This window comes from Thermobia domestica, chromosome 2, assembly GCF_964235325.1.
Source record: "Thermobia domestica chromosome 2, izTheDome1.hap1.1, whole genome shotgun sequence".
NCBI classification, from domain to species: Eukaryota; Metazoa; Arthropoda; class Insecta; order Zygentoma; family Lepismatidae; genus Thermobia; species Thermobia domestica.
In genome coordinates, this window is record NC_137455.1 from 165175158 (window position 1) to 165195338 (window position 20181).

Consider the following 20181-nt stretch of genomic DNA (forward strand, 5'->3'; position numbering starts at 1 on the left):
GTCGTCTGAACAAGGAGCGTCCCATTCCGTAATTTGCGTATATGTCCAGGAGGAAAAGTTCCTGTGGCAATGTGATGAATTTGACGATGTACTAGGAACGGTGACAATTTGCTTAATGCTCCAGCGGTTTCTGTTGATCTATCCTTAATAATTAAATATCTTGGTGCAAGACCAAGCTTTTCCTCTTTTTCTCTGTCCTGGGTGGGTAGTTGATGCGTATCCATAACTAAATGAAGCCCAAAATCCTCTCAGCTTCCCCGTCATGGTTCGAAGCGGCCAACGAGGCTGGCAGGTCCTACCTGCATGACCCTTGTCAGCAAGCTAAGCTGTGACACCAAGTCAAAATGACAAGGAGGCAGAGCCACTTGCACCGCCGACTGATGGGTACTTTTGAGAGGACCCACGTCCCACCGTGTAAGGGGAGGAACCAATGGTTCATTGGAGATTCCCGCACCGCAGACTCCCAGCATTCCCTTTCAGGGCATCACTCCTTCCGGTCCTGCTGGGTGCGCATGCGCTGCACTCCTCCGTCCCACGGCCCCGGGTCCAGCGTCATCCAAGAAAATCCAATCAAAACCAGTCCATTGCAAGGTTGTCTTCTAAAAGAGCAGTCCACATCCGAGGCTTTTATTTGTAACTACGCTCGATCGCAGGTTTTAAATGCCGGGTGATCGGCCCGGCACAACCCCCAACCTGGAGGACCAGTGGCTGATTGCAGTTCCGAAGAACTGGGCGATGGGGGCGCCACATCCCGACGCCGGGTATCTGTTCCGCGAGTTCCATTCTATTCGAGATAGCTGACTATTCAGTCTTCTGCTCCTATTGACCCACAAATTTTCAACTGGATTCATATCAGGTGAGTTTGGAGGCCACATGAGTCTGAATACCCAAATTCTTGAACCACGTATTAATGATTTTCGCTCGGTGACATGAAGCATTATCCTGGAAAACGAAGTAGTTCATATTTTCTTCTATCACCGCTGAAAAGTAATCTTTAGTCATTATAGGAACTGTATGTGCTAGAATTTGAAGATATTTTCGTGCATCAAATGACCATTCACTTATATCCACCTTTCTGACGCCTTTAGCGGTGAAGCGAGCCCGTGCCATTACTCAGTAATCGAATTTTTAACCCTCTGAAACAATCCTTGGCAAGTTCCTTGATCGTTCGTATCCGCAACTTCACACCACCATCGTTCCGCACTATTCTAAGTTTCTTTTCTACGTAGAAAACTACATGCTTCCAATCGTAAGTCCAAGTTGTATATCGGCCTTCAAACCTACGTGTCGATGCCCTCTGTTTTTGTCAGCTTCTACTTACGTGGTTTCTTCTTCGGAACAGCCTCTTCATACGGTCAAAACTAAACAGTTGTAAGTGTAACTGCAGTTCCAAGGTCATCCCGAATTACAGAAGAGAGTTGTCTGGAACTTCTTTCTTCGCTGTGCAGTGCTATTGATTTTATTTGGCTATCTGCTCTCAGTGATGCTTTATTTGATGTATCACACCGTTTACGAATGAACGATTATTATGCTGATTTTGCTTGTGAATTACTTTTCCTGCCGTCGAATGCTAGATTTTGTGTATTCCACCCATCTCCTTTCGAGATTTACCTTAACTGGCAAAGCAAGTATTATCTCTTGTTCACATGGCGACAAGCCACATTTTTATCCATCTTACTTGTTTACAGACCACATATAGCAACAATATCAAACGAAAACAACGCTACACGATAACAATACTGCCAATTGAGACTGACCAAACAACGAGAAAGCAAAGAACAATCACTAAATACTAGTTACCTAGACCTACACATCACAAGATTTATACAGAATTCCCACTAAAATAACTTGTGAGGCACTCAGTGCCATCTGGCGAGAATATTACTGATACATGAACAATTGGCAAGCGCCGTTGTACACCACAGGTGTCACAAATAACGCAAATGAACAACCTCACTCAGTTTCCTTTTATTCACTTTCTAGTGGGCTCCAAATATGTTTCTCTGAGTAAGTTACCTTGAGAATTGAGGTGTTTTATTATTTTATTTTTTATTTTTTATTTTTTTTATTTTATTTTATTTTATTTTATTTTTTTTTTTACAGAGTGTATTACGTATTCTAAGTCGTAACAGTTATCACAATGGTTGGACACAAATCATGACATATGTAGAAGTGCTGAAACTACCATATAACTCACGTTTCACAAGATGAAATTAAATTTACTACTTTCATGTCGTACGTTTATGCCCTTTAAGTTCAAGGAGACCGATGGTTAATGAAGGTGAATGGTAATGAAATAATTGGTGGAATGAGAATATAAGAAAAAACCCACGGACATGATTTTGTCCACCATAAACTTCAGGGACTCCTAGCACCAAAAGATGAGCGCTCTCCTACTACGCCCCAAAGTTCCACAAGACGTTAATAAAGTTAGCTTCTGATAGGATAAGAAAAATTGATCCCCAGGGCATGGCTATTCCTGAAAAAAATTCTCCTTATGTGCCAAAAGGATAGCATAAGCTCCTACAAATGTAAATTAGTTCCTTAATTTGCTTCAAGTATAGTAAAATCCCATTTATCTTTCCCCATATTTTATACATCATAAGATAAGTAGGCTCCCTTCAATCCTGAATTGAATTTCAAATATTTGGAAGTAAAGCAATTACATATCTACACATACGAAGAGACTGAATAAGAGCTCCACTAAGATGCTTTCCTAACTAACTTACCTTTAGGATTCTTTACGTAATCTACACTGTAGTAGGCAACAATTAAAGGTTCCCGGAACTGGTTAACATTCTCTGGCTGTCTGTGTCCACAAAGACCATGGCTGAAATTAGAAAATACGACAGAATCAATACCAATTATCCATCTGGTCTTTTCTCGACAATGCTCACGGAAGTTGCTATTTGGTGTGTGATGTAGAGGCAGTTTCATGTATTTTTGACCAAACTGTTCTTATCAAATAGTTACGAAATCCAATGTGCCAGGTGCGGCAGTACCCGATGTGTTCCCTTGTTCCGAACGATGTCCCGGCATCGTAATTTCATTGCAGAAGGTTCCGTGGGAGAACTAAGATCTTTCTCCTCTTTCACAACTTTCCCGACTCTACTCAATTCTTAAACGCTTCTTGCGCAAAGCCCTTTTAAGCAATCTAAACTCACAGATGACCATTGGACCTTCGTCTGGAGACTTTATAGGTATTTCGCAGAAAGGTGGCCCGTATTCCAGTAGTCTTCATATCCTCGTTAGGAGAGGTACGAGCTGCAGATGTGTGAAGCTTTGTCTTGATCGATGTGGACTACTTGACATCGATTCTGTACATTTCCGGTAGTGTCTGCTCGTTGACCGGCCTCAGGATATCCTCGTAGCACTGCTAATTGATTTTGCACTCTCCACCTTCCACAGGATTGAGCCAGCAGCCGGAGCGGCAGGTGGCTGCGAGGCTGAAGAAGACCTATGCCTCGAGAGGGAGATACCTGATCTGGCAGAGGAAACAGTGGTACAGGACTCCTTGGAGGACACTGGCACACTGGAAACATCAAAATCAGTCTGAGTGGAAGTGTCAACTGTTCCGGTACCTTGATACCGAGTTGTCCTCAGAAGTGAGAAGCTGGTGCCAAAGGAAACCTTCGGTTGAAGTCTGTTTAGCCTCAGCAGCAGAAATCTTCAAGGACCATAAGTTCACGGATCGTCTTTTCAGGCAGAAATTCGGCGGATTCATGTGACCAAGCGGGATGAGCACCTTTACAGTTAATACACAGACTTGGGACCGTACATAGAGCCTGACCATGCGCTGGGTGTACCAGTTTCCACAGATGGCAGAAGCATTACATGATGGGGCTGAGTGACCAAAATGTTCACAGTTGAAGCATCGTAATGGCAAGGAAAGCATCGGACCTTTAAACGATGGTAAGCAACATGTAACTGTGTTGGAAGGATAGACAAATCAAATATAAGTATGTAGGAGCCCGTTGGCTGCAAGGTACCGTTCTTTGTGGAAATCCGATGCACAGCAATGACATGATTTCCTTAAGTTCTTCGCAGATTTCGACCTCCGCTAAATCTTTAGGTCGAAACATGTAATGAACCCTTGCTTGTACAAAGTTGAAGTTTAACGATGACAGGATTGTTTATATACCAATCGGAAACACTAATGACCCCTATTACGAAACTGTAATAAACATTTTCCGAATGCATATACTGTGCGAGTTATATGAATATACAGGGTGTCTAGAAAATCTGTTTCCACCCATAGAAATCGCAAACTATGAGAGACGCCAAAACAGGAAAATACGTGTGATCATTTTAAAAGTACAACGTATCAAAGGAAAGCGTTGTCTCAGGGCCACCCACAGGGTCACAGGCGGGGTCCAACTCAAAAAATTGCAAAAGGCAAGGGGGTCTTGGGGATATCTTTCCTCTTTGCTGCAGATAGTGCCAGTATCCGTGTAGGGTGTATGATGCGAATCCATAATTTATGAAAGCCCAAAATAATCCTCTTCCCAGTTTTCGTTCAAAGCGGCCAACGAGGCCGGCAGGTCCTACCTGCGTGACCCTTAGCAAGCTGAACTATGACTCCAAGTCGAAGTTACTATGAAGCAGAGCCACCTTCATCGGCGACTGATTGGTATTGGCGAAAGAATCCACGTCCCACCATGTAAGGGGAGGGGCAAATGGTTCTTTGGAGATCCTCGCGCCGCAGACTCAGCATTTCCTTTTAGGTCATTACTCCATCAGGTCCTACTGGATGCGTATGCGATTTACTCCTACGCCCCATAGCCCCTGGTCCAGGCGTCATCCAAATACAAATCCAGTTAGCATAAACAAGGCCATAGCGACGCTGTCCAGGGAGACCAGTCCACTTCCGAGACTTATTTTGAAACTATGCTCGTTGGCAGGTTTTAAATGCCGGGAGATCGGCACGGCACAACCCCCTACCTGGAGGACGAGTAGATGACTGCAGTTCCAAAGAACTGGACGATGGGGGCGCCACGTCCCGACGCCGGGGGTTGAATTTGGATTTAAACGACGTACGAGTGTCACTGTTAATCTCAGCGACCTCGAAAACTACGGATTCGATACTAACATCGGTAGTTTTAGATCATTTTTGTCAACCCTCCTACTCCCCCTAGATTTGCTAGGGATCTTATCATGGGAGGCCTAAATTAAGACAAAGGGAATTGAAACTCGCCAATCAGCTCGGATTCCGAAAACTAAGAATTCCAGGCTAACTTTTAAATTCAAACGATTCTCCAACTTTTTTTTATAATCCTGTGTCAACTCCAAAAAGCCTGATTCCATAGGGAATTGAAAGAATTACAACCTCTTATGGCTACATGGGAGCACTAAGCCCACTACATCACTGTGGCAACACGCTTTCAATACAATCCCATTTATACTCAAAACTAGTTGAAAAGCGAAATGAATGGATAGCTATATCTGAATATCTCACACGATTAACGTTTCTACCAAGTCATGACCACGAATATAAAAATATTAAAATTTACTAATATCAGTATCTGACAGGGTGGAAAAAAATCATGATTTTTTTCAAAAAAATCATTTTTGTTGATTTTTTTGATTTAAATCGATTTTTTTGATTTAAATCAAATCTTTTTCTTCGTATAATACAAGTCGCGAACTGAAGAAAAAACATTAGGAATTAGTATTAAATGTTAATTATGCCATTTAAGTGAAAGTATTGGGTTTTAATTTTGAATTAATTTCCAATCGTTAACCTATTTCAATCCCAAACAATGTTTCTTAAGCATTAAGGAAAAAGTACAGCAATGTATATCAATATGACACTTTTCTTTTCACGAAAGTTACTGATATTTGGCAGGGGCATATTTTTAAACAATTCGAACTAGCTAGCGGCACGAAATGCATATAAAGTACATAAATTTCGCCTAAAATTAACTAACTCACTCTATGACCTATGGAACCCGAAGGTTCAATGCCATGTTCACAAAAGCCCTCCTGACTTCTATCCTTAGTCAACTGAATCCAGTTTCTATTTTGTATTCTTATTTCTGCGAGATCCATCTTAATATTGTCCTCCCATCTGCGCCTAGGTCTTCCTAATGGTCGTTTTCCGATTGGACTTCCAGTTAAAACTTTGAAAGCGTTCCTACTTTCTTCCATTCTCGCTACATGTCCTGCCCACCTGAGCCTCCAAGATTTGATGACCCTAAAAGTGTTTGGTGAACGGTATAAAATTATGCAGTTCCTCATCATGAAGTTTTCGTCATTCCTAATGTCCGTTCCTTTTGGTCCTGAATATTCGTTTCAGGATTTTATTCTCAAATACTTGCAGTCTGCCCTCAGCGTAAGCGACCATGTTTCACAACCATACAGCACAACAGTCATAATTATCTTTTTATATATTTTAAAACTTCAAATTCCTCGACACAATTTGCGACGATAAGATATTTTGAACTGAATAATAACACGAATTCCCTGCTTTTAGTCGATATTTAATTTCTTCGTGAACATCGTTTTCTGATCCTATATATTACCCGATGGCAGAACCTTCTTTGTCTTTATGCGATGAGCTTTTGTAAGTCAAAACTTTTCTGCGGGAATTCCAAAATAAAAAAAATCAAGATGATCAGTTCCAGCAGAAGAAACACTTGTGATTGTTAAAAATATGCTTTAAGTGACGTGAAAAACAGTTCAAATGCGAGTCGTCCGTGCATTTAAGACATCTATATATAGCAGGCACGTTTTTATACTTTACTGTTGGCTATTTTATTTCCTCTGACAATTTTTCCTGCACAGGCGCGGCAAATTTTCTGCGATCACATCGCAGATCGCGGCATGTTCTGCAATGGGGTCAAGTATCCACTTTATCAAAAGTATTATTCGATATTTTAACACATCTTAAATTTGTCGTATTACGATTCCGAGGAACTTCTATGTATTTAGTACATAAATTTTAAATTTTTTTTTTTTGTGGTTCGGAGAGGGGATCGGGCCCCTCTAAATACGCCCCTATTATCTGGAAACAAACAAATAGACGTGGACACAAAAGAGTTTTCATCTTAAATGTCCATGGTGATTTCCCCGTTGGAACAGAAATTTTAAAACCCTGTGTTATAAAGGAAAGAAAGCAGGGTTCACCCGTAACCCGTTCAAACGGGATTTTCCCTGATCGTTTCCTACATGATACTCGTTTTCATACTGTGCTTAAATACATTTGAGTCTCATTGTATTATGATTATTATCTTCCATAATCGAAATAACAGAAGAGAAACTGGATTTTACTTACTTTCACTTTATTAATTCATTTTGGAATTTGATTTAAATCAACGATTTTTATTTAAAAAATCAAGTGATTTAAATCTTGATTAAAATCGTGATTTAAATCAGACTGATTTAAATCAATCCACCCTGGTATCTGAACTAAAATCTTGATAACAGTACAAATTAAAGATGAAAAATTAATACTTACTAGTTCTTATCAAGCCACTGTTCAATTTCATCCTTACGATCTCCCCCACTGTACACGGAAGTAGAAGGTTCAAACTTGCTTTGCAGATGCTTTGGTCTATAAAGCACTATACCTTTCCTACAAAATAAAAGGAAAATCAGCATTGAAAAACAAACATACATACATACACATATATATACATGAGCACATACCATACTCTTATCTCATCGAGAAATTTAATTTTAAGACTGTGAAAGCTGTAAAAAAAATAAGAAAATTCGACTGTCTCCCAGCTAAAAATATTTCATACTTCACTTAAAAGTATAGCGAAATTCCTTTATAGAAGAAAAAGCTTCATATTATATTCAGTAATCCAATCAAAATAAAGACAAAACAGATTTGCGAAAATAGGTTAGCATGAGCGATAACAGCTAACGCAAGATTTGTTAAGAAATTTTATAAAATATTGCGTAAAAGCAACAAAAGAGAAGAAACTAAAATCTTGTTCGTGGGTCCTTCCACATTCCCGTTCCACCTATTTTTATAAATATCTACTGTTATTAATCACTGTCCTATTGGCAATAGGGAATAAATGTGGGATGTTGAACTATTTTATTCTTTTCGTTTCGAAAGTTCTAGGAAGAGTGCATGCATAAACACTAGTGACGGGTTCATTTATAAAATTCGGATTAAGTCACTGGTAACCTTTCACATACTTCTATCTGTATTCATCTTAAGTTCATTGGAGTTTGAAAGAGAATTTAACATGTTAAGAGTAATACATTTCGAAGGAAAGATTTTCTTTCTCTCTCTCTCATATATATATATATATATATATATATATATAATATATGAAATTAATGAAATGGTGGAATGAAGAAAGTGGGAGGAAACGGGAGAACCCCGAGAAAACCCACGAGCACGATGTTTGTCCACCACAAAGTCCACAATGTCACTGACAGCAATGTTAAGGCAGTTAAGAAAAGGTTTCGGTAGAGATAGGATGTGTGGGATTTATATATGGAATTTAAAATAAAAAAAAATACTTAAAGTATTAATTCATATATATAAACAGGACTTTGTAAATGTTCAGTAGAATGTAAATCCAACGCATGAAATTTAAGTGTAGGAAACAGGCCGGTCGTTCAAGGAAAAAGTTTCCCCATGTCGCAAAAAATTTACTTCTTAAGATACAACGACCATTTTGCACGAACCAGCATGGTCTTACTTCTGAACAATCTCCAAGGCGGTATAAGAATTTGTACCATTGTTACATGAGTTCTTGAAATATATCCGCAAAAAAATTTCAAGTCCAAAAAAGAACGCTACACAGCTGTGTGGATCTACAAGAGGAAACAATTGAGTCACTCGGAGCCAAATCCGGACTATATGAGCTCTCATTTCATTTCTCCAAGTTTAGCCTGCGTTAGTGCTGCCAAATGGGAACAAGCATTGTTATCCAAAAGAATGACACCAGCGGAAAGGAGTCCAGAACACTTGCGGCGAATTGCAATTTTTACTTTTTCCAGTGATTGGCAGTAACGTGCAGCACTGACTGTTCCCCTTTCTTCAAAAACTCTGAGCACTATTTTCTTGAAAGCTCAAGACAGCCACCAGAACCTCACCTGTTAAAACAACCCCCCCCCCCTCACAGGGAACCTGGGATGTTTCCGTTCCATCAACATTGTGTCCAGGGAACGTAGTGATGAACGAAGCTCTTATCCTGAGTCACAATACGACAAAGAAAGTTGCTTCCTCCATTGTGGTACTGGGTCAGAGAACCCAAGTGACAGGCCATACGCGTGTTGTGAAGTTGTTCAGTGAGTTGTCATTGGAACCAATCCGATGAAACCATCGCACATCCCAGTTTCGTGGATGATTTTGTGTGCAGTCCCGACGGATATATTAAAATCAACGATTGCTTCACAAACCTTGGTTCTTCACTTGACAACACAAATGCATTCACTTTGTCAATAAAGTTACGTTATTTACTAGAGATTGGCCGTCATAGAATATGATTGTTCGTACTTCATACAATAATTTGCACGACCTTCACACCAATTGGCAATACCATTCGCACTGACACTACAGTCTCTCCACAAAGAACAACCAATTTCCTGTGGTTATTGATAAGAGTGAAGCCATCTGCCCACTTGTCCCGGATAAAATAACGAATCCCTCCTTTACCCTACACCGCCAACACAGGTTATTTTGCAACGATTCGCTATTCTTATGGCCAGTGCACGTTTCTCACTGCATGAGATGCTAATCACACGCTGCATTGAGTGTGAAATTTAAAGGAAAGACTACAGAACACGTTGCTACTTTCATTTCAATTATCGAGCTCGTAATTTCTTCAAAAACCCTTGAATGACCTACGTAATATCTTTATCTTCCTACTAGTATGGCCTTCAGCCCAGAGGAGACATACGTAGAAATTAGCGATGATAAAAATTGGGATAAGAATGTGCACGGGACCCTCGCACCAGGGATAAGCATCATCGGGCCACTGTCCTCTTTAGTTCAGGAAGTACGAGTATAACCTTACCTAAGCCACTAAAACCCTAATGATAAAGTTTTGCACATACCATTTACTAGGTTCTTGTATTATTTAACATGAATTATTTCGGTAGTCCCCACTACAGTCATCAGTAAAATTGTGCGTTACTGGCATATCATTTCAATTCTCAAAATGACATCTTGCAGTTTTGTATGTATATAACTGACAAATTAGGAGTTCAAAAAAATTGATAACCAAATTCCCTGCTATTGCCTGTTGCAGTTTGGAGTCCCTTCTCAGCAACTTAATTGTGAGACTTGGACATACAATTTAAAAGTGCGACCCGAACCATCATAATGCGTCTTTTTTTTCCCTAACCTTTCCTAATGGTAATCGAACCCGACGCCTGGTGCTAGCTATTACATCAGGTGGGAAGGTCTAAATTCAACAGCAATAAACTAAGTGCAAAACTTATTTTATCACTATCATATGTCTACTTTTCTTGTTGAACATGAAAATCCTAGTTACAGAGAGAAGTGGAACTTACTCTTGCCCTTCTTTTTCTAAAATCTCTGCCACAGCTGTATGGGCAAATCTTATTTTTTCCTTCAATTTATCAGCTAATTTCAAGAACGCTTCCTTCAGAGAAGAATCAGATTTAAAGAAGCCAACAACCACTGCATCCTCTTTTGAGATGAAGTCCTCGAAATCAGACAGACTCTTCAACTCCTTTGAACTTGGTCCCACTTGAGACTTCATATATTTTACAATTCCACCTGCAAAACAAATTCAGAATAAAAGGACTGTCAAGACACTGCACGACATTTAAAAAAGCATTAAATGAAACTTATAGTGGTCTGTCGAACGATGAATGACAAGCTGGTATCCGTATGTTGTGTGTTTGCTTTCTTTATACAATTTCAGCATAAATGAAGTATAAATTCAGTACCACATACTAACACAAATTAAGTTCAGTAAAGAGGTGTCACCTCAACTCACAAGACGAGAAAAATTTAGAAAACATACCGAACTTTGAAGTGTATTATGTTAGCTGTTGCGCCCAAGCGTTCAGTCCCTTGCAGAAATTAATGCTGTTTATGGGGAAGATACTTTATCAAAATCAACAGCCAAAAAATGATTCAGTCGCTTTTGTTCTGGATATCTCTAAGATGGTCCTCTTAGCGGGCGACTAATCACAGCAAAATGAATGATATTTTGACAAAAGTTGAGCAAGATCGGCAGGCAAGCAGCTGTGACAATGTCAATGACTTCTGCAGAATTCTGTGAATAGTATTTAGTTTCAAAATAGGCCTATATAAGCTAGATTATTTTTTCTCTGAAACCACAAGTTCTATAGCGACGGGATTACAGCACTGGCGGAGAAGTGGAAGACTGCAAGGAAAATTGTGCATATGTGGTTTTATAATGCTATTTTGAAGTAATAAATCATTAACCTTGACCTCTAAAGGCTAAGTACTTTCTTAGACACTCGATAAGTGGTTTCCAATCTAATATGATGGAAGTTTTCCAATCATCAGCCGTTTGGGCTCTATACTGGTAAAGCATCCCATGTTAAATGACTGAAAATAATAAAAACTTCTCCCGTTCAGCAGACTTCTAAACGAAACGTAATGGCATGCAGAAGTGACAACGTGCAGACTGCACATTGTTGGTACGCTGAAGATCCAAAGGAACAGCTTGTTGAACTGGCAACGTTGGTTCTTTAACATAGGGCGCCTTACCAGTGTGGTCTCATACGATTTGTATGAGGAAAAATTCCTAGCATTTGAAATTGAAAAATCACCTCTTCATTATTTTCGTATCTTTATTCATAACTAAGTTAGGTCTACAGCCCTGAACTTTTGATATTTATTGAAATTTTCCACCTATGGAAGCTATGGAATAAATTTGAATAAATTAATAAACTCTTGCCTTCAGAACAGAGTTCAAATCATTAAACCATGTCAGCATACCAGACTCATTAAAAAGGCTCTGTATGTTAGACTCTCCTTGACACTTAAATAACCGGAAACAAATTTACAAGAACTAATGGTCACTTTCTATAAAGCTTCTTTTAAAAAATAACTTTAGCCTCATTAAATCAAGTAGACTTTCCACAAAACAATGGGAAATTTTATATATATCACAGAATGTTTTTAACGTCTTGTATGTAAGTTTATGGATCACTGAAAATGTCAAGAGCATGTTAAAACGATTTTATAATAATTCGCTGAACCGGACACTACAGTTACTAAATTCTATTCATTTTGAGATAACGTTTGTCTACTCATAGCATGTTCGCAATGTATGATGAGAATTTCCATGCGAGATATGTAAAATTTATAGTTGCTGTTCTAGATAAGTCAATTCTGAATGTCATGTGTATTGCATTTCGTGACTTCCGACACCAGAAATTCTCGCGTAACAAAAATTGTGCTGATCACTCCGTTTAATATTTTAACATAGTCTTGATATGAAGTACTTCGTCAAAAAGGAAACGAGTAATAGTTTTAAACTTAACACAAAACAAAATATCCGAAGATTAACCGTACAATATATTCTAATTAACAATTTTACAGCAATTCTTTTCTTTTTGACGAAGAACGCCGGCGGAATGCAAAATACTAGTACATCAAAAAGACTAAACAGAGTAGTGAGTTACTTTTTATTATACAGGACAAGCCAAAGTCAGTTTACCCTACGAGAGAACGAAGTTGTAACACTTGTAATAAGGTAATATGTGATTATTATTGAACAAATTTAAGAAAATCACACCTACCGTACATGCTAGACATGTTTTCCATCATTCGGAATACATTCTGGGCAATGATAGATGCATCTTGGATAACATTATGTTAAGCTCACCGAAATAATTTTTTCATCTTGCTGCAGACAATTCAAATTTTGTGGCTTCACATCACAAATAGCATTCTTAAATACATCATATAAGGCAAAATCACGAGGAGCCAAATGTCCCGCAGTGCCTGACCCATTCATGAAATGGGTATTTCAAAATATTGAAAAGAAACTGCGTAGTGCGGTAAGGCACCGTACAATGGGCGAGAAGTCATGGTAAACACTGGGATGTTTTTAAGCTCCAGCATCATACTCATGGCTGGCTCTGGTAGCATCAAGATATGACTCCTTACCACAGGAACTCAACATTTTAATTCTTAAAATCACATAATTTCTCCTCAGGGAACTGACTTTGGGCAACCCTGTATATTGTTTTGCAGTACTGAACACTGTATAATAGTTCTTTTGACTAACAACAATTAATGTAATGACAAATCTCTCATTTGGAGTTTTCTATGACGACACACACACAGAAGCAGACTATTGTGTGCATTTTTTCCTTATACTGTAACGCAACGTCCCACTATCACTGGTAGTGACAATACGTTCTATTTTAAGAGTTTCGTAATTATCACAACTTCAGAAGAGAATATGAAACATTCTGGCGTCTAACTACTTTCCAGTTTTAACTAAAACATCCGTGGGTTAATGAAAAGCTTCTGCTGTGTAAATTTAACTTCTCCCCCTTCAGAAAAGCTTATATTGAAGACTATTTTTGTTTGTTTTTTAGAGGAGGAGATTACCATGATTCAGCGGGCAGTGCAGCAGTAGAAGGTACACTGAATAAAGGGATTAAATGTGCTGAAAACTTGTGATTTTCGCTTCGCACACAGAATGCAACTTTATTCTTTTCAATACTAAATATCAATTTAATAGCCTCCATAAATAGACAAACATGCAATTCCGAATGTAAAATAGTACGACATACGAAAAGTAGCAAATAAGATTAAATAACTTACCTGCTTCTCTCGGTCCATTGTATTCCTGAGAGAATTCTCCTCCCTTGAATATTTTAAGAGTAGGATATCCTGAAACACCATATTGACTGCATGTTTCTTTACCTGCTTCGGTACAATCAACCTACAAAAAGTTAATTTTGTCTTTAACAGCTGCAATGATCGCAAATTTTAAATATAATAATATGCATATCATAATATCTCAAGATCGTAAATAGTTTATACTATATATATATATATATATATCGTAATGTCAAGATCGTGAACAGTTAATTATAAACTAGTTTAATGCAACAAGTAAAGAGTTTCGTAAACCAAAACTACATCCATGCACGAGATAATGAACCCTGCTTTCGGCGTACACTCATGTTGGACTCCAGTGATAACTCACGTCAGAAGAGCAAGTGAGTGTTATCTGAATGAAGAACTAGCGGAGAGCTTTATGGTCAATGCATAAATCATAGGCAATCCAGTTGAACTTTATTATTTCTACTTATTAACCACTTATCAACACGACCAAAGTTAAAACTCAAATCGAACTCTTTCCTAATATGGTACACGAAATACTACGTTACACTCATAAGAGGAAGATGGAGGTCGTAGTCTTGGAAAATAAATGGAAATTTAAAACTAAAGGAAAAAGACAATTTTCAATAGTATTTAAAAATGTGAATTTTTGATGCACATTTGAAATTTCTGAAAACAAAAGAAAAATTAACTTTGCGCAAATCCTTTGTTTAATCAATTATAATTAATAAATTTACGAAATAACACAAATTCCCTTTACATGCGAACTTGATATACAGAGTGAGAAATGCACAACTGGTCCGAGATTCGAACCCGGTCCTCGCTTTGCTATCCCAAAAAACCACTACTCTACCCAGTTCGCTCCTGTAGTTCGAATCATCATACTTTCCTAAACTGTCTCAAATATTGTTAAATATCTATTTTTGGGTGCTTTTACGACCATATTTAAGTGGAATCGTATTATTACGTCTATAGTTTAAAGTCGGATAGATCTAATCTATTTCTGATCCACATGCCACGAGAGGCTACGGACACTAACCACTTATAAACAGGTTAACTATTTTACCTCCTGATTTCAAGATACTTTTCTAAGTACAGCGTAGGAACAAATTCTTCCAATGCTCGATTCCATTTATAAAACCCAAAAGATAATGCAAGACATTTTCAACATTTGACTACGAAACACTTTTCAACTCAAAGTTGGATTCTACAAGATTCATGTTAAACCTTTCATTACAAAATTTTACTGGGTTTATTATAAAGATATTAAGTAATAAAGAGTTTCGTCGTTATTCCGATCCTATGTGAAGTTTACTCTGCAGTGTTGCGCTCCTCAGACTCCAGATCTCAAAGGTGATATCGTATTGTGACAGTTCTTGCATGACTGCATCAAGCCAAGTGTATCAGATTCAAGTTTGTGTGGGTCGAATCAGACAAATATCAGACTTCATTCTTGAGAAACTTGGTGTTGCGCAAAAACTTAAGAGAAATTAATACGACCATCATTCACATAATCCAACATATTGATTTGATGTATTGTTGGGTACACTTCCAATGCCAATATAAGAAAGAAAAGTATATCGCAAATATGCTGGTTACTTATGTACAGGCATTTCAAGAAGTGACTTTAGGGAACAACTTTGTACATTCTGTAATCCTTTGAACAACTTAAAACAGCTTTGGAAACGCGAGAATTTGAACCTCAAGTACCTGTAAGACCTACGGAATTAGCGCAAAGCGAACTATTAGAAGAAAAAAAGCTCTCGAACGCTTTAGCTAGAGATCTTTCATCTACGGTTACGGACTGTTAGGTTAACATTACTACTCTGCAGGTAATACCATCTCCCTTTCCTACCTTCGTCTGTGTCCTAAAGTATAATGTTCAATACATGTGACCACGCTCTCCGACAAAATTCCGTACTTTCAACATTAAAATTTTGCAAAACCAGTCAGAAACCTTGAAAACCCTACTATAATCAGTTTAAATCTTCCTTTATAAGCTTTCCATGAACAATCACATGAAAGCTATCTTGATAAAATGGTTTCTATAGCTGTTAGAAGCGTGGATGCACATACTAAGAAACTTTTCAAAGATGACTTTTTAATAACACTAACACGAGATTACCCAAGTAACATCAAAAATACAATTAGAGCAATTAATACTTCTTTGCAAGAAACGCTACGAAACAGAAGTAAAGAGTAAACAAACCTTCGCAAAAGCTATTGGTGGATCATGGTCCTTCAGCAATCCAGCAGCTTTTTCATATTCTGGTTTCAGTCTCTTACAATGTCCACACCTTTGTAAAGAAACAAGTAGTTAATCCTAGGATTACTAAATTACTACATTGAATTAAAATTACAAGTTTCAATTTATTTGGCCCGACATTTCAATAATGCAAAGAATAAAAAGTGTAACTTCACCAAACTTGATCAATCTGCAAGGAGACTAGTACAGCTAAAGATACTGTGCAGTTGTAAATTAATGCAACTGTTTATAACGTGCGTTGAGCGAAGAAAGAAAGAAAGAAAAAAAAACTTACAGCAATCTTCCACTTGTAACAATAAGTGATGTGTAATTTTTTTCGAATCGAAAAGTCTTCAAACTATACGGCAAAGCGTGTACTACATCAGGCAGTACCTCTTATTCTAGTAACACAGTGAACAAAGAAAAATAGTACGTTAGCATAGCCACTTCGTATCATTACGCCTACTGATGATTCTTATAAGCCTCCCCACCCCACAAACAAAGTATTATTGCAAGGATATTGATCCTTTTCAACTAGCTGATATGCATCCCACACAGAGTGAAGTTTCAAAATTGGTTGTCATAGTAAGTGATGACTATGGTTAAAATGAGCGACTGCGTATGAGACATTACTAAGAATTTTTACCAGCGGAGTATTTTTGCTCAATACAAGAGAGCTGACTATGTTTACAGGTGCAGGGCAATCTCAACTGTGGTCAATTTCTTTTTGTCACGAGAATTATTTCCAATATGTTACATTGAAACACTACAAAAACCATACAACGGTATTTGTAAATAAAACGTACAAGCACAATCAAAACTGCTACTTGTAGTGGTCAACCAGCAGTTTGTGCGTATTTTTGCATAAGTTTTTATGTAAACCCACCATCGCCTCTCGCCTGCTCCCTATGGACACCTCGGCCGGGTTCACAATCTTCGCTCTGCACTAATGCGGAATAGACACCATTTATTAGCCATGTAGCAGTGCTATAGCATATCAGTTAACACGCATTTAACTGATCTATACACAGTTATCGGGGCATGCTGCACGAATATAAAGTGTACAGTCTTTCATTGGAACAAAAGCACAAGTTGATGCTTATTTTTCGCAAGAAAATCTTTTTTGCACACATATTACACGCGTATTATCAATCTGCATGCAATTATTTACTAATACATCAGAAAAATCAGTGTGTGCAATGTCTTTGTATTATTTTAAAGTAAGGAAAGTGACTTATTTTAATTTGACAGCCTAAAATTACAATTCAAAGTATTTACACGCATATTAACTATCATTAACGCCCTTACTTCTACAGACGCACCTTGCCCTTACTCTACTATACACTTTTACAACAGTCCTACTCGTCGATGTGCAGCTGGATTATAAAGTGCACCCGTATACTAATCCGAAACACATTAAGTCGCCATGTATTCCTGAGTGGCACAATACGGAATTCTCACACTTGGCCGGACACTGTATCATTTGACTTTCTAGTATATGTCAATATTTATCCAGTATTTCCCGCCAACATACAGATGTCGTACAATAAGGAAAATTTCTTGGCAATATTCCGTAAAGTCATTGTCGCTGTCTATGACATACCGGGAAACGGAACCAGTTGAAGCAGCATAGGATTAGCATTGCATTTAACACACTACGCCCACAAAAATAGTTCGTTCGAGAATACGTCACAAATAAGTTCGAGAATATCAGTCCCTCTGTGTGCAGTAACTTATTAAATTTCACTAATTTTGGCAACCCTATCCTTAGCGTTTGCCAGGCCATATTACATCCCTCCGTACAGAGTTATTTCAGGTGGACATACAATAACTGTCTTACGTAATTTGCAACGGGTTTTAACTTTAATTCTATTAACGATTTACTACTTTTATCAGTATGGATGCATAAAAGGACCCTTTTCTGTCAACAACTGCACACAGTTTCAGCGCCGAAAACGCAGGGAATAAGTATGTTTAAGTGTTTTATCTCGGACCAATTTTAGGAAATTTATCGGGTTAATTGGAGAATTTAAGTTTGTGAGGAAGGATGGCAAAGTCAGGTAAGGGGAATAGTAAAAGTTAAGAAAGTTTTTTATGTAAGTGACACCGTATGTGGAGGTGGATGGACTATTCGCGGAGAGATACACTTGTTATGATATAGTGGCGCGAAACGCAGTGTGGAAATGACGCGTGTATGTCTAGGGTGTGTCGTATCACGTGTGAGTTATATAGAACTATTAAGGGCTGTTAACTAGCTGTCGAATAACGAGCGACAGTTGAACTGTTGTACACGATCTTGAAATTGCAAATTTTACAAGCCCCAGTTTTGAAGCGAATTTTAACTCAACGTCAATGTACTTCTGCACAGTGTACAAAAGCTCTACCTTATGTTTACAAGTGAAGCGTTACTAGTATGAAACCGCAAGTGCTATTGAAACTCGTGATTGCCAAAACCCACACGTTTCCACTACCTTCGCTTATGCATATACACACTGTCACTGACGCGCCTGCTCCCTTCGGACGCACCCCCTCAAACCGCACGGGCCCACCAGCTTCACCCTGCCCTGACTCGGTTAGATAGCCTTCGTGCTTTGTAAGTGATCACTTAGCACTGTTTTTTGCACTGTAGCTTTTATGCCCCTAATCTAATCCAACCACATATAACTGAATGCGGTACAGTTTGGCACCCTTCCTAGATTTTGAAATTGGTTCGGCGATACAGCACTAATGCCGTAGTTTAGAATAAACCATATGAAACTACATACTGTGTCTCAATAGTACTTTCAGATATATATCTTACACTTCCCAGCTGCGCATCAATAAATAAAGCCATTTTAGAAGGGTATAGTAGAATAAGGTAAAAGATAAGTAGGGTAGGGTTGGGTTACCTCAGGGTTTGGCAAATTTGGATTTTTTTGTTAAAATTTTGGGATTGAGTATAGCCCGCTCCTCCCAGTGATTTTTAACGAATCATAGTGATTCTAACGATTCATATTAGTTCATAATGAATCGGAATCGCATGTTATAAAGACTTAAGATGTAAATCTTGTGGTGAGGCGGCTTCAGTATAAGTAGTAGTAGTAGTGGTAGTGGTAGTTAGTAGCAATAGTAGTAATAGTATTAGTAGTAGTACTAGGAACGGGTTAGAAGCCTCGCAGGGGTTGGATGGGTTCTGTTCTGGATATCAGTAGTAGTAGTGGTAGTGACGACCCTTACAATTCCAGTGACAAAGAATTGGGGGGAGCGGGCTATACACAAGCCAAATTTTGAGTGTAATTTCTCATCTCTGCATAAGGATACCAACTGGAACGGGCATTGGAAAGATCAACCACATTTTCTATAGACTCATAATAACAGCCTTGAAAGTGACATTCACCTACGAAAACCTCCTTTAGTGTGATACCTTATACTCAGATGCCAGTAATTACCACGTTTAAACTATACCGCATTGAATGAATTTAAATTTTAAATTCCACCGCCCAAATCATTACATATATTGACGACGAAGACTACAATGATCGAAAGATTACTATCGAGACATGTGACATTTAAATCAATTTTACGAGTAACCTGAACAACTAAAGAGACTACAAGGAAACAAAAAATAACCTTACAAGTATATATTTCTAATCTTTTAGTTAGCAGTACTCATTACTGAAAATATTAAACTTACCAGGGAGCAAAGAACATAACTAGCACGGTTTCATGCTCTGCTATTCGAGTGGAGAAATCATCGTCCGTGAATACTAACACATCTGATTCTGCAGCGAAAACTACTACAAATAACGAGAGAAAAAACAGTATATTGGAGAACGCCATTCCTAAAGTTTGTAGGAGTAAAACTAACAGTGATTATATCCCCAGCTTCGTTTCTAATACTGCTAACACTTCATCTGTCTACAATACAGCCGGCTAGACGTGGCCTCTCCTGACCGGTGACCGCTGCAGTTCTTTGTGTTGTCGTCCGTTGATTGGCTAGCGACGTTTCTAAGGATGCGAGGGTGTCATCTGTAGGGAAATGCTGTTACTACGTGTTAAATAAGGAAAAATTGAATAGTGTTAGCTTTTCGCAATACCGGAATATTACGTGAAATTGTAATATTCAAGCAGCATTGTGAGAATTTCAAGGATGTTAGATAAGAGGAACGATAACAAGCTCATT

The 20181-nt window shown here is 38.3% G+C and overlaps 1 protein-coding gene across 1 annotated transcript in view; it reads right to left on the reverse strand.

Annotated features, from left to right (window-relative positions):
• ERp60 (disulfide-isomerase A3) overlaps nucleotides 1–19977 on the reverse strand; it is a 43621-nt gene extending 23644 nt beyond the window's left edge. The window contains exons 1-6 of the mRNA XM_081747736.1: nucleotides 19693–19977; nucleotides 15984–16071; nucleotides 13751–13871; nucleotides 10483–10711; nucleotides 7457–7573; nucleotides 2730–2830 (exon numbers count right to left, since the gene is read on the reverse strand). Coding sequence (XP_081603862.1) covers nucleotides 2730–2830; nucleotides 7457–7573; nucleotides 10483–10711; nucleotides 13751–13871; nucleotides 15984–16071; nucleotides 19693–19838 — 802 coding nt within the window. The 5' untranslated portion in view covers nucleotides 19839–19977. The remainder of the gene's footprint in view (nucleotides 1–2729; nucleotides 2831–7456; nucleotides 7574–10482; nucleotides 10712–13750; nucleotides 13872–15983; nucleotides 16072–19692) is intronic.
• Nucleotides 19978–20181: the final 204 nt, after the last annotated feature.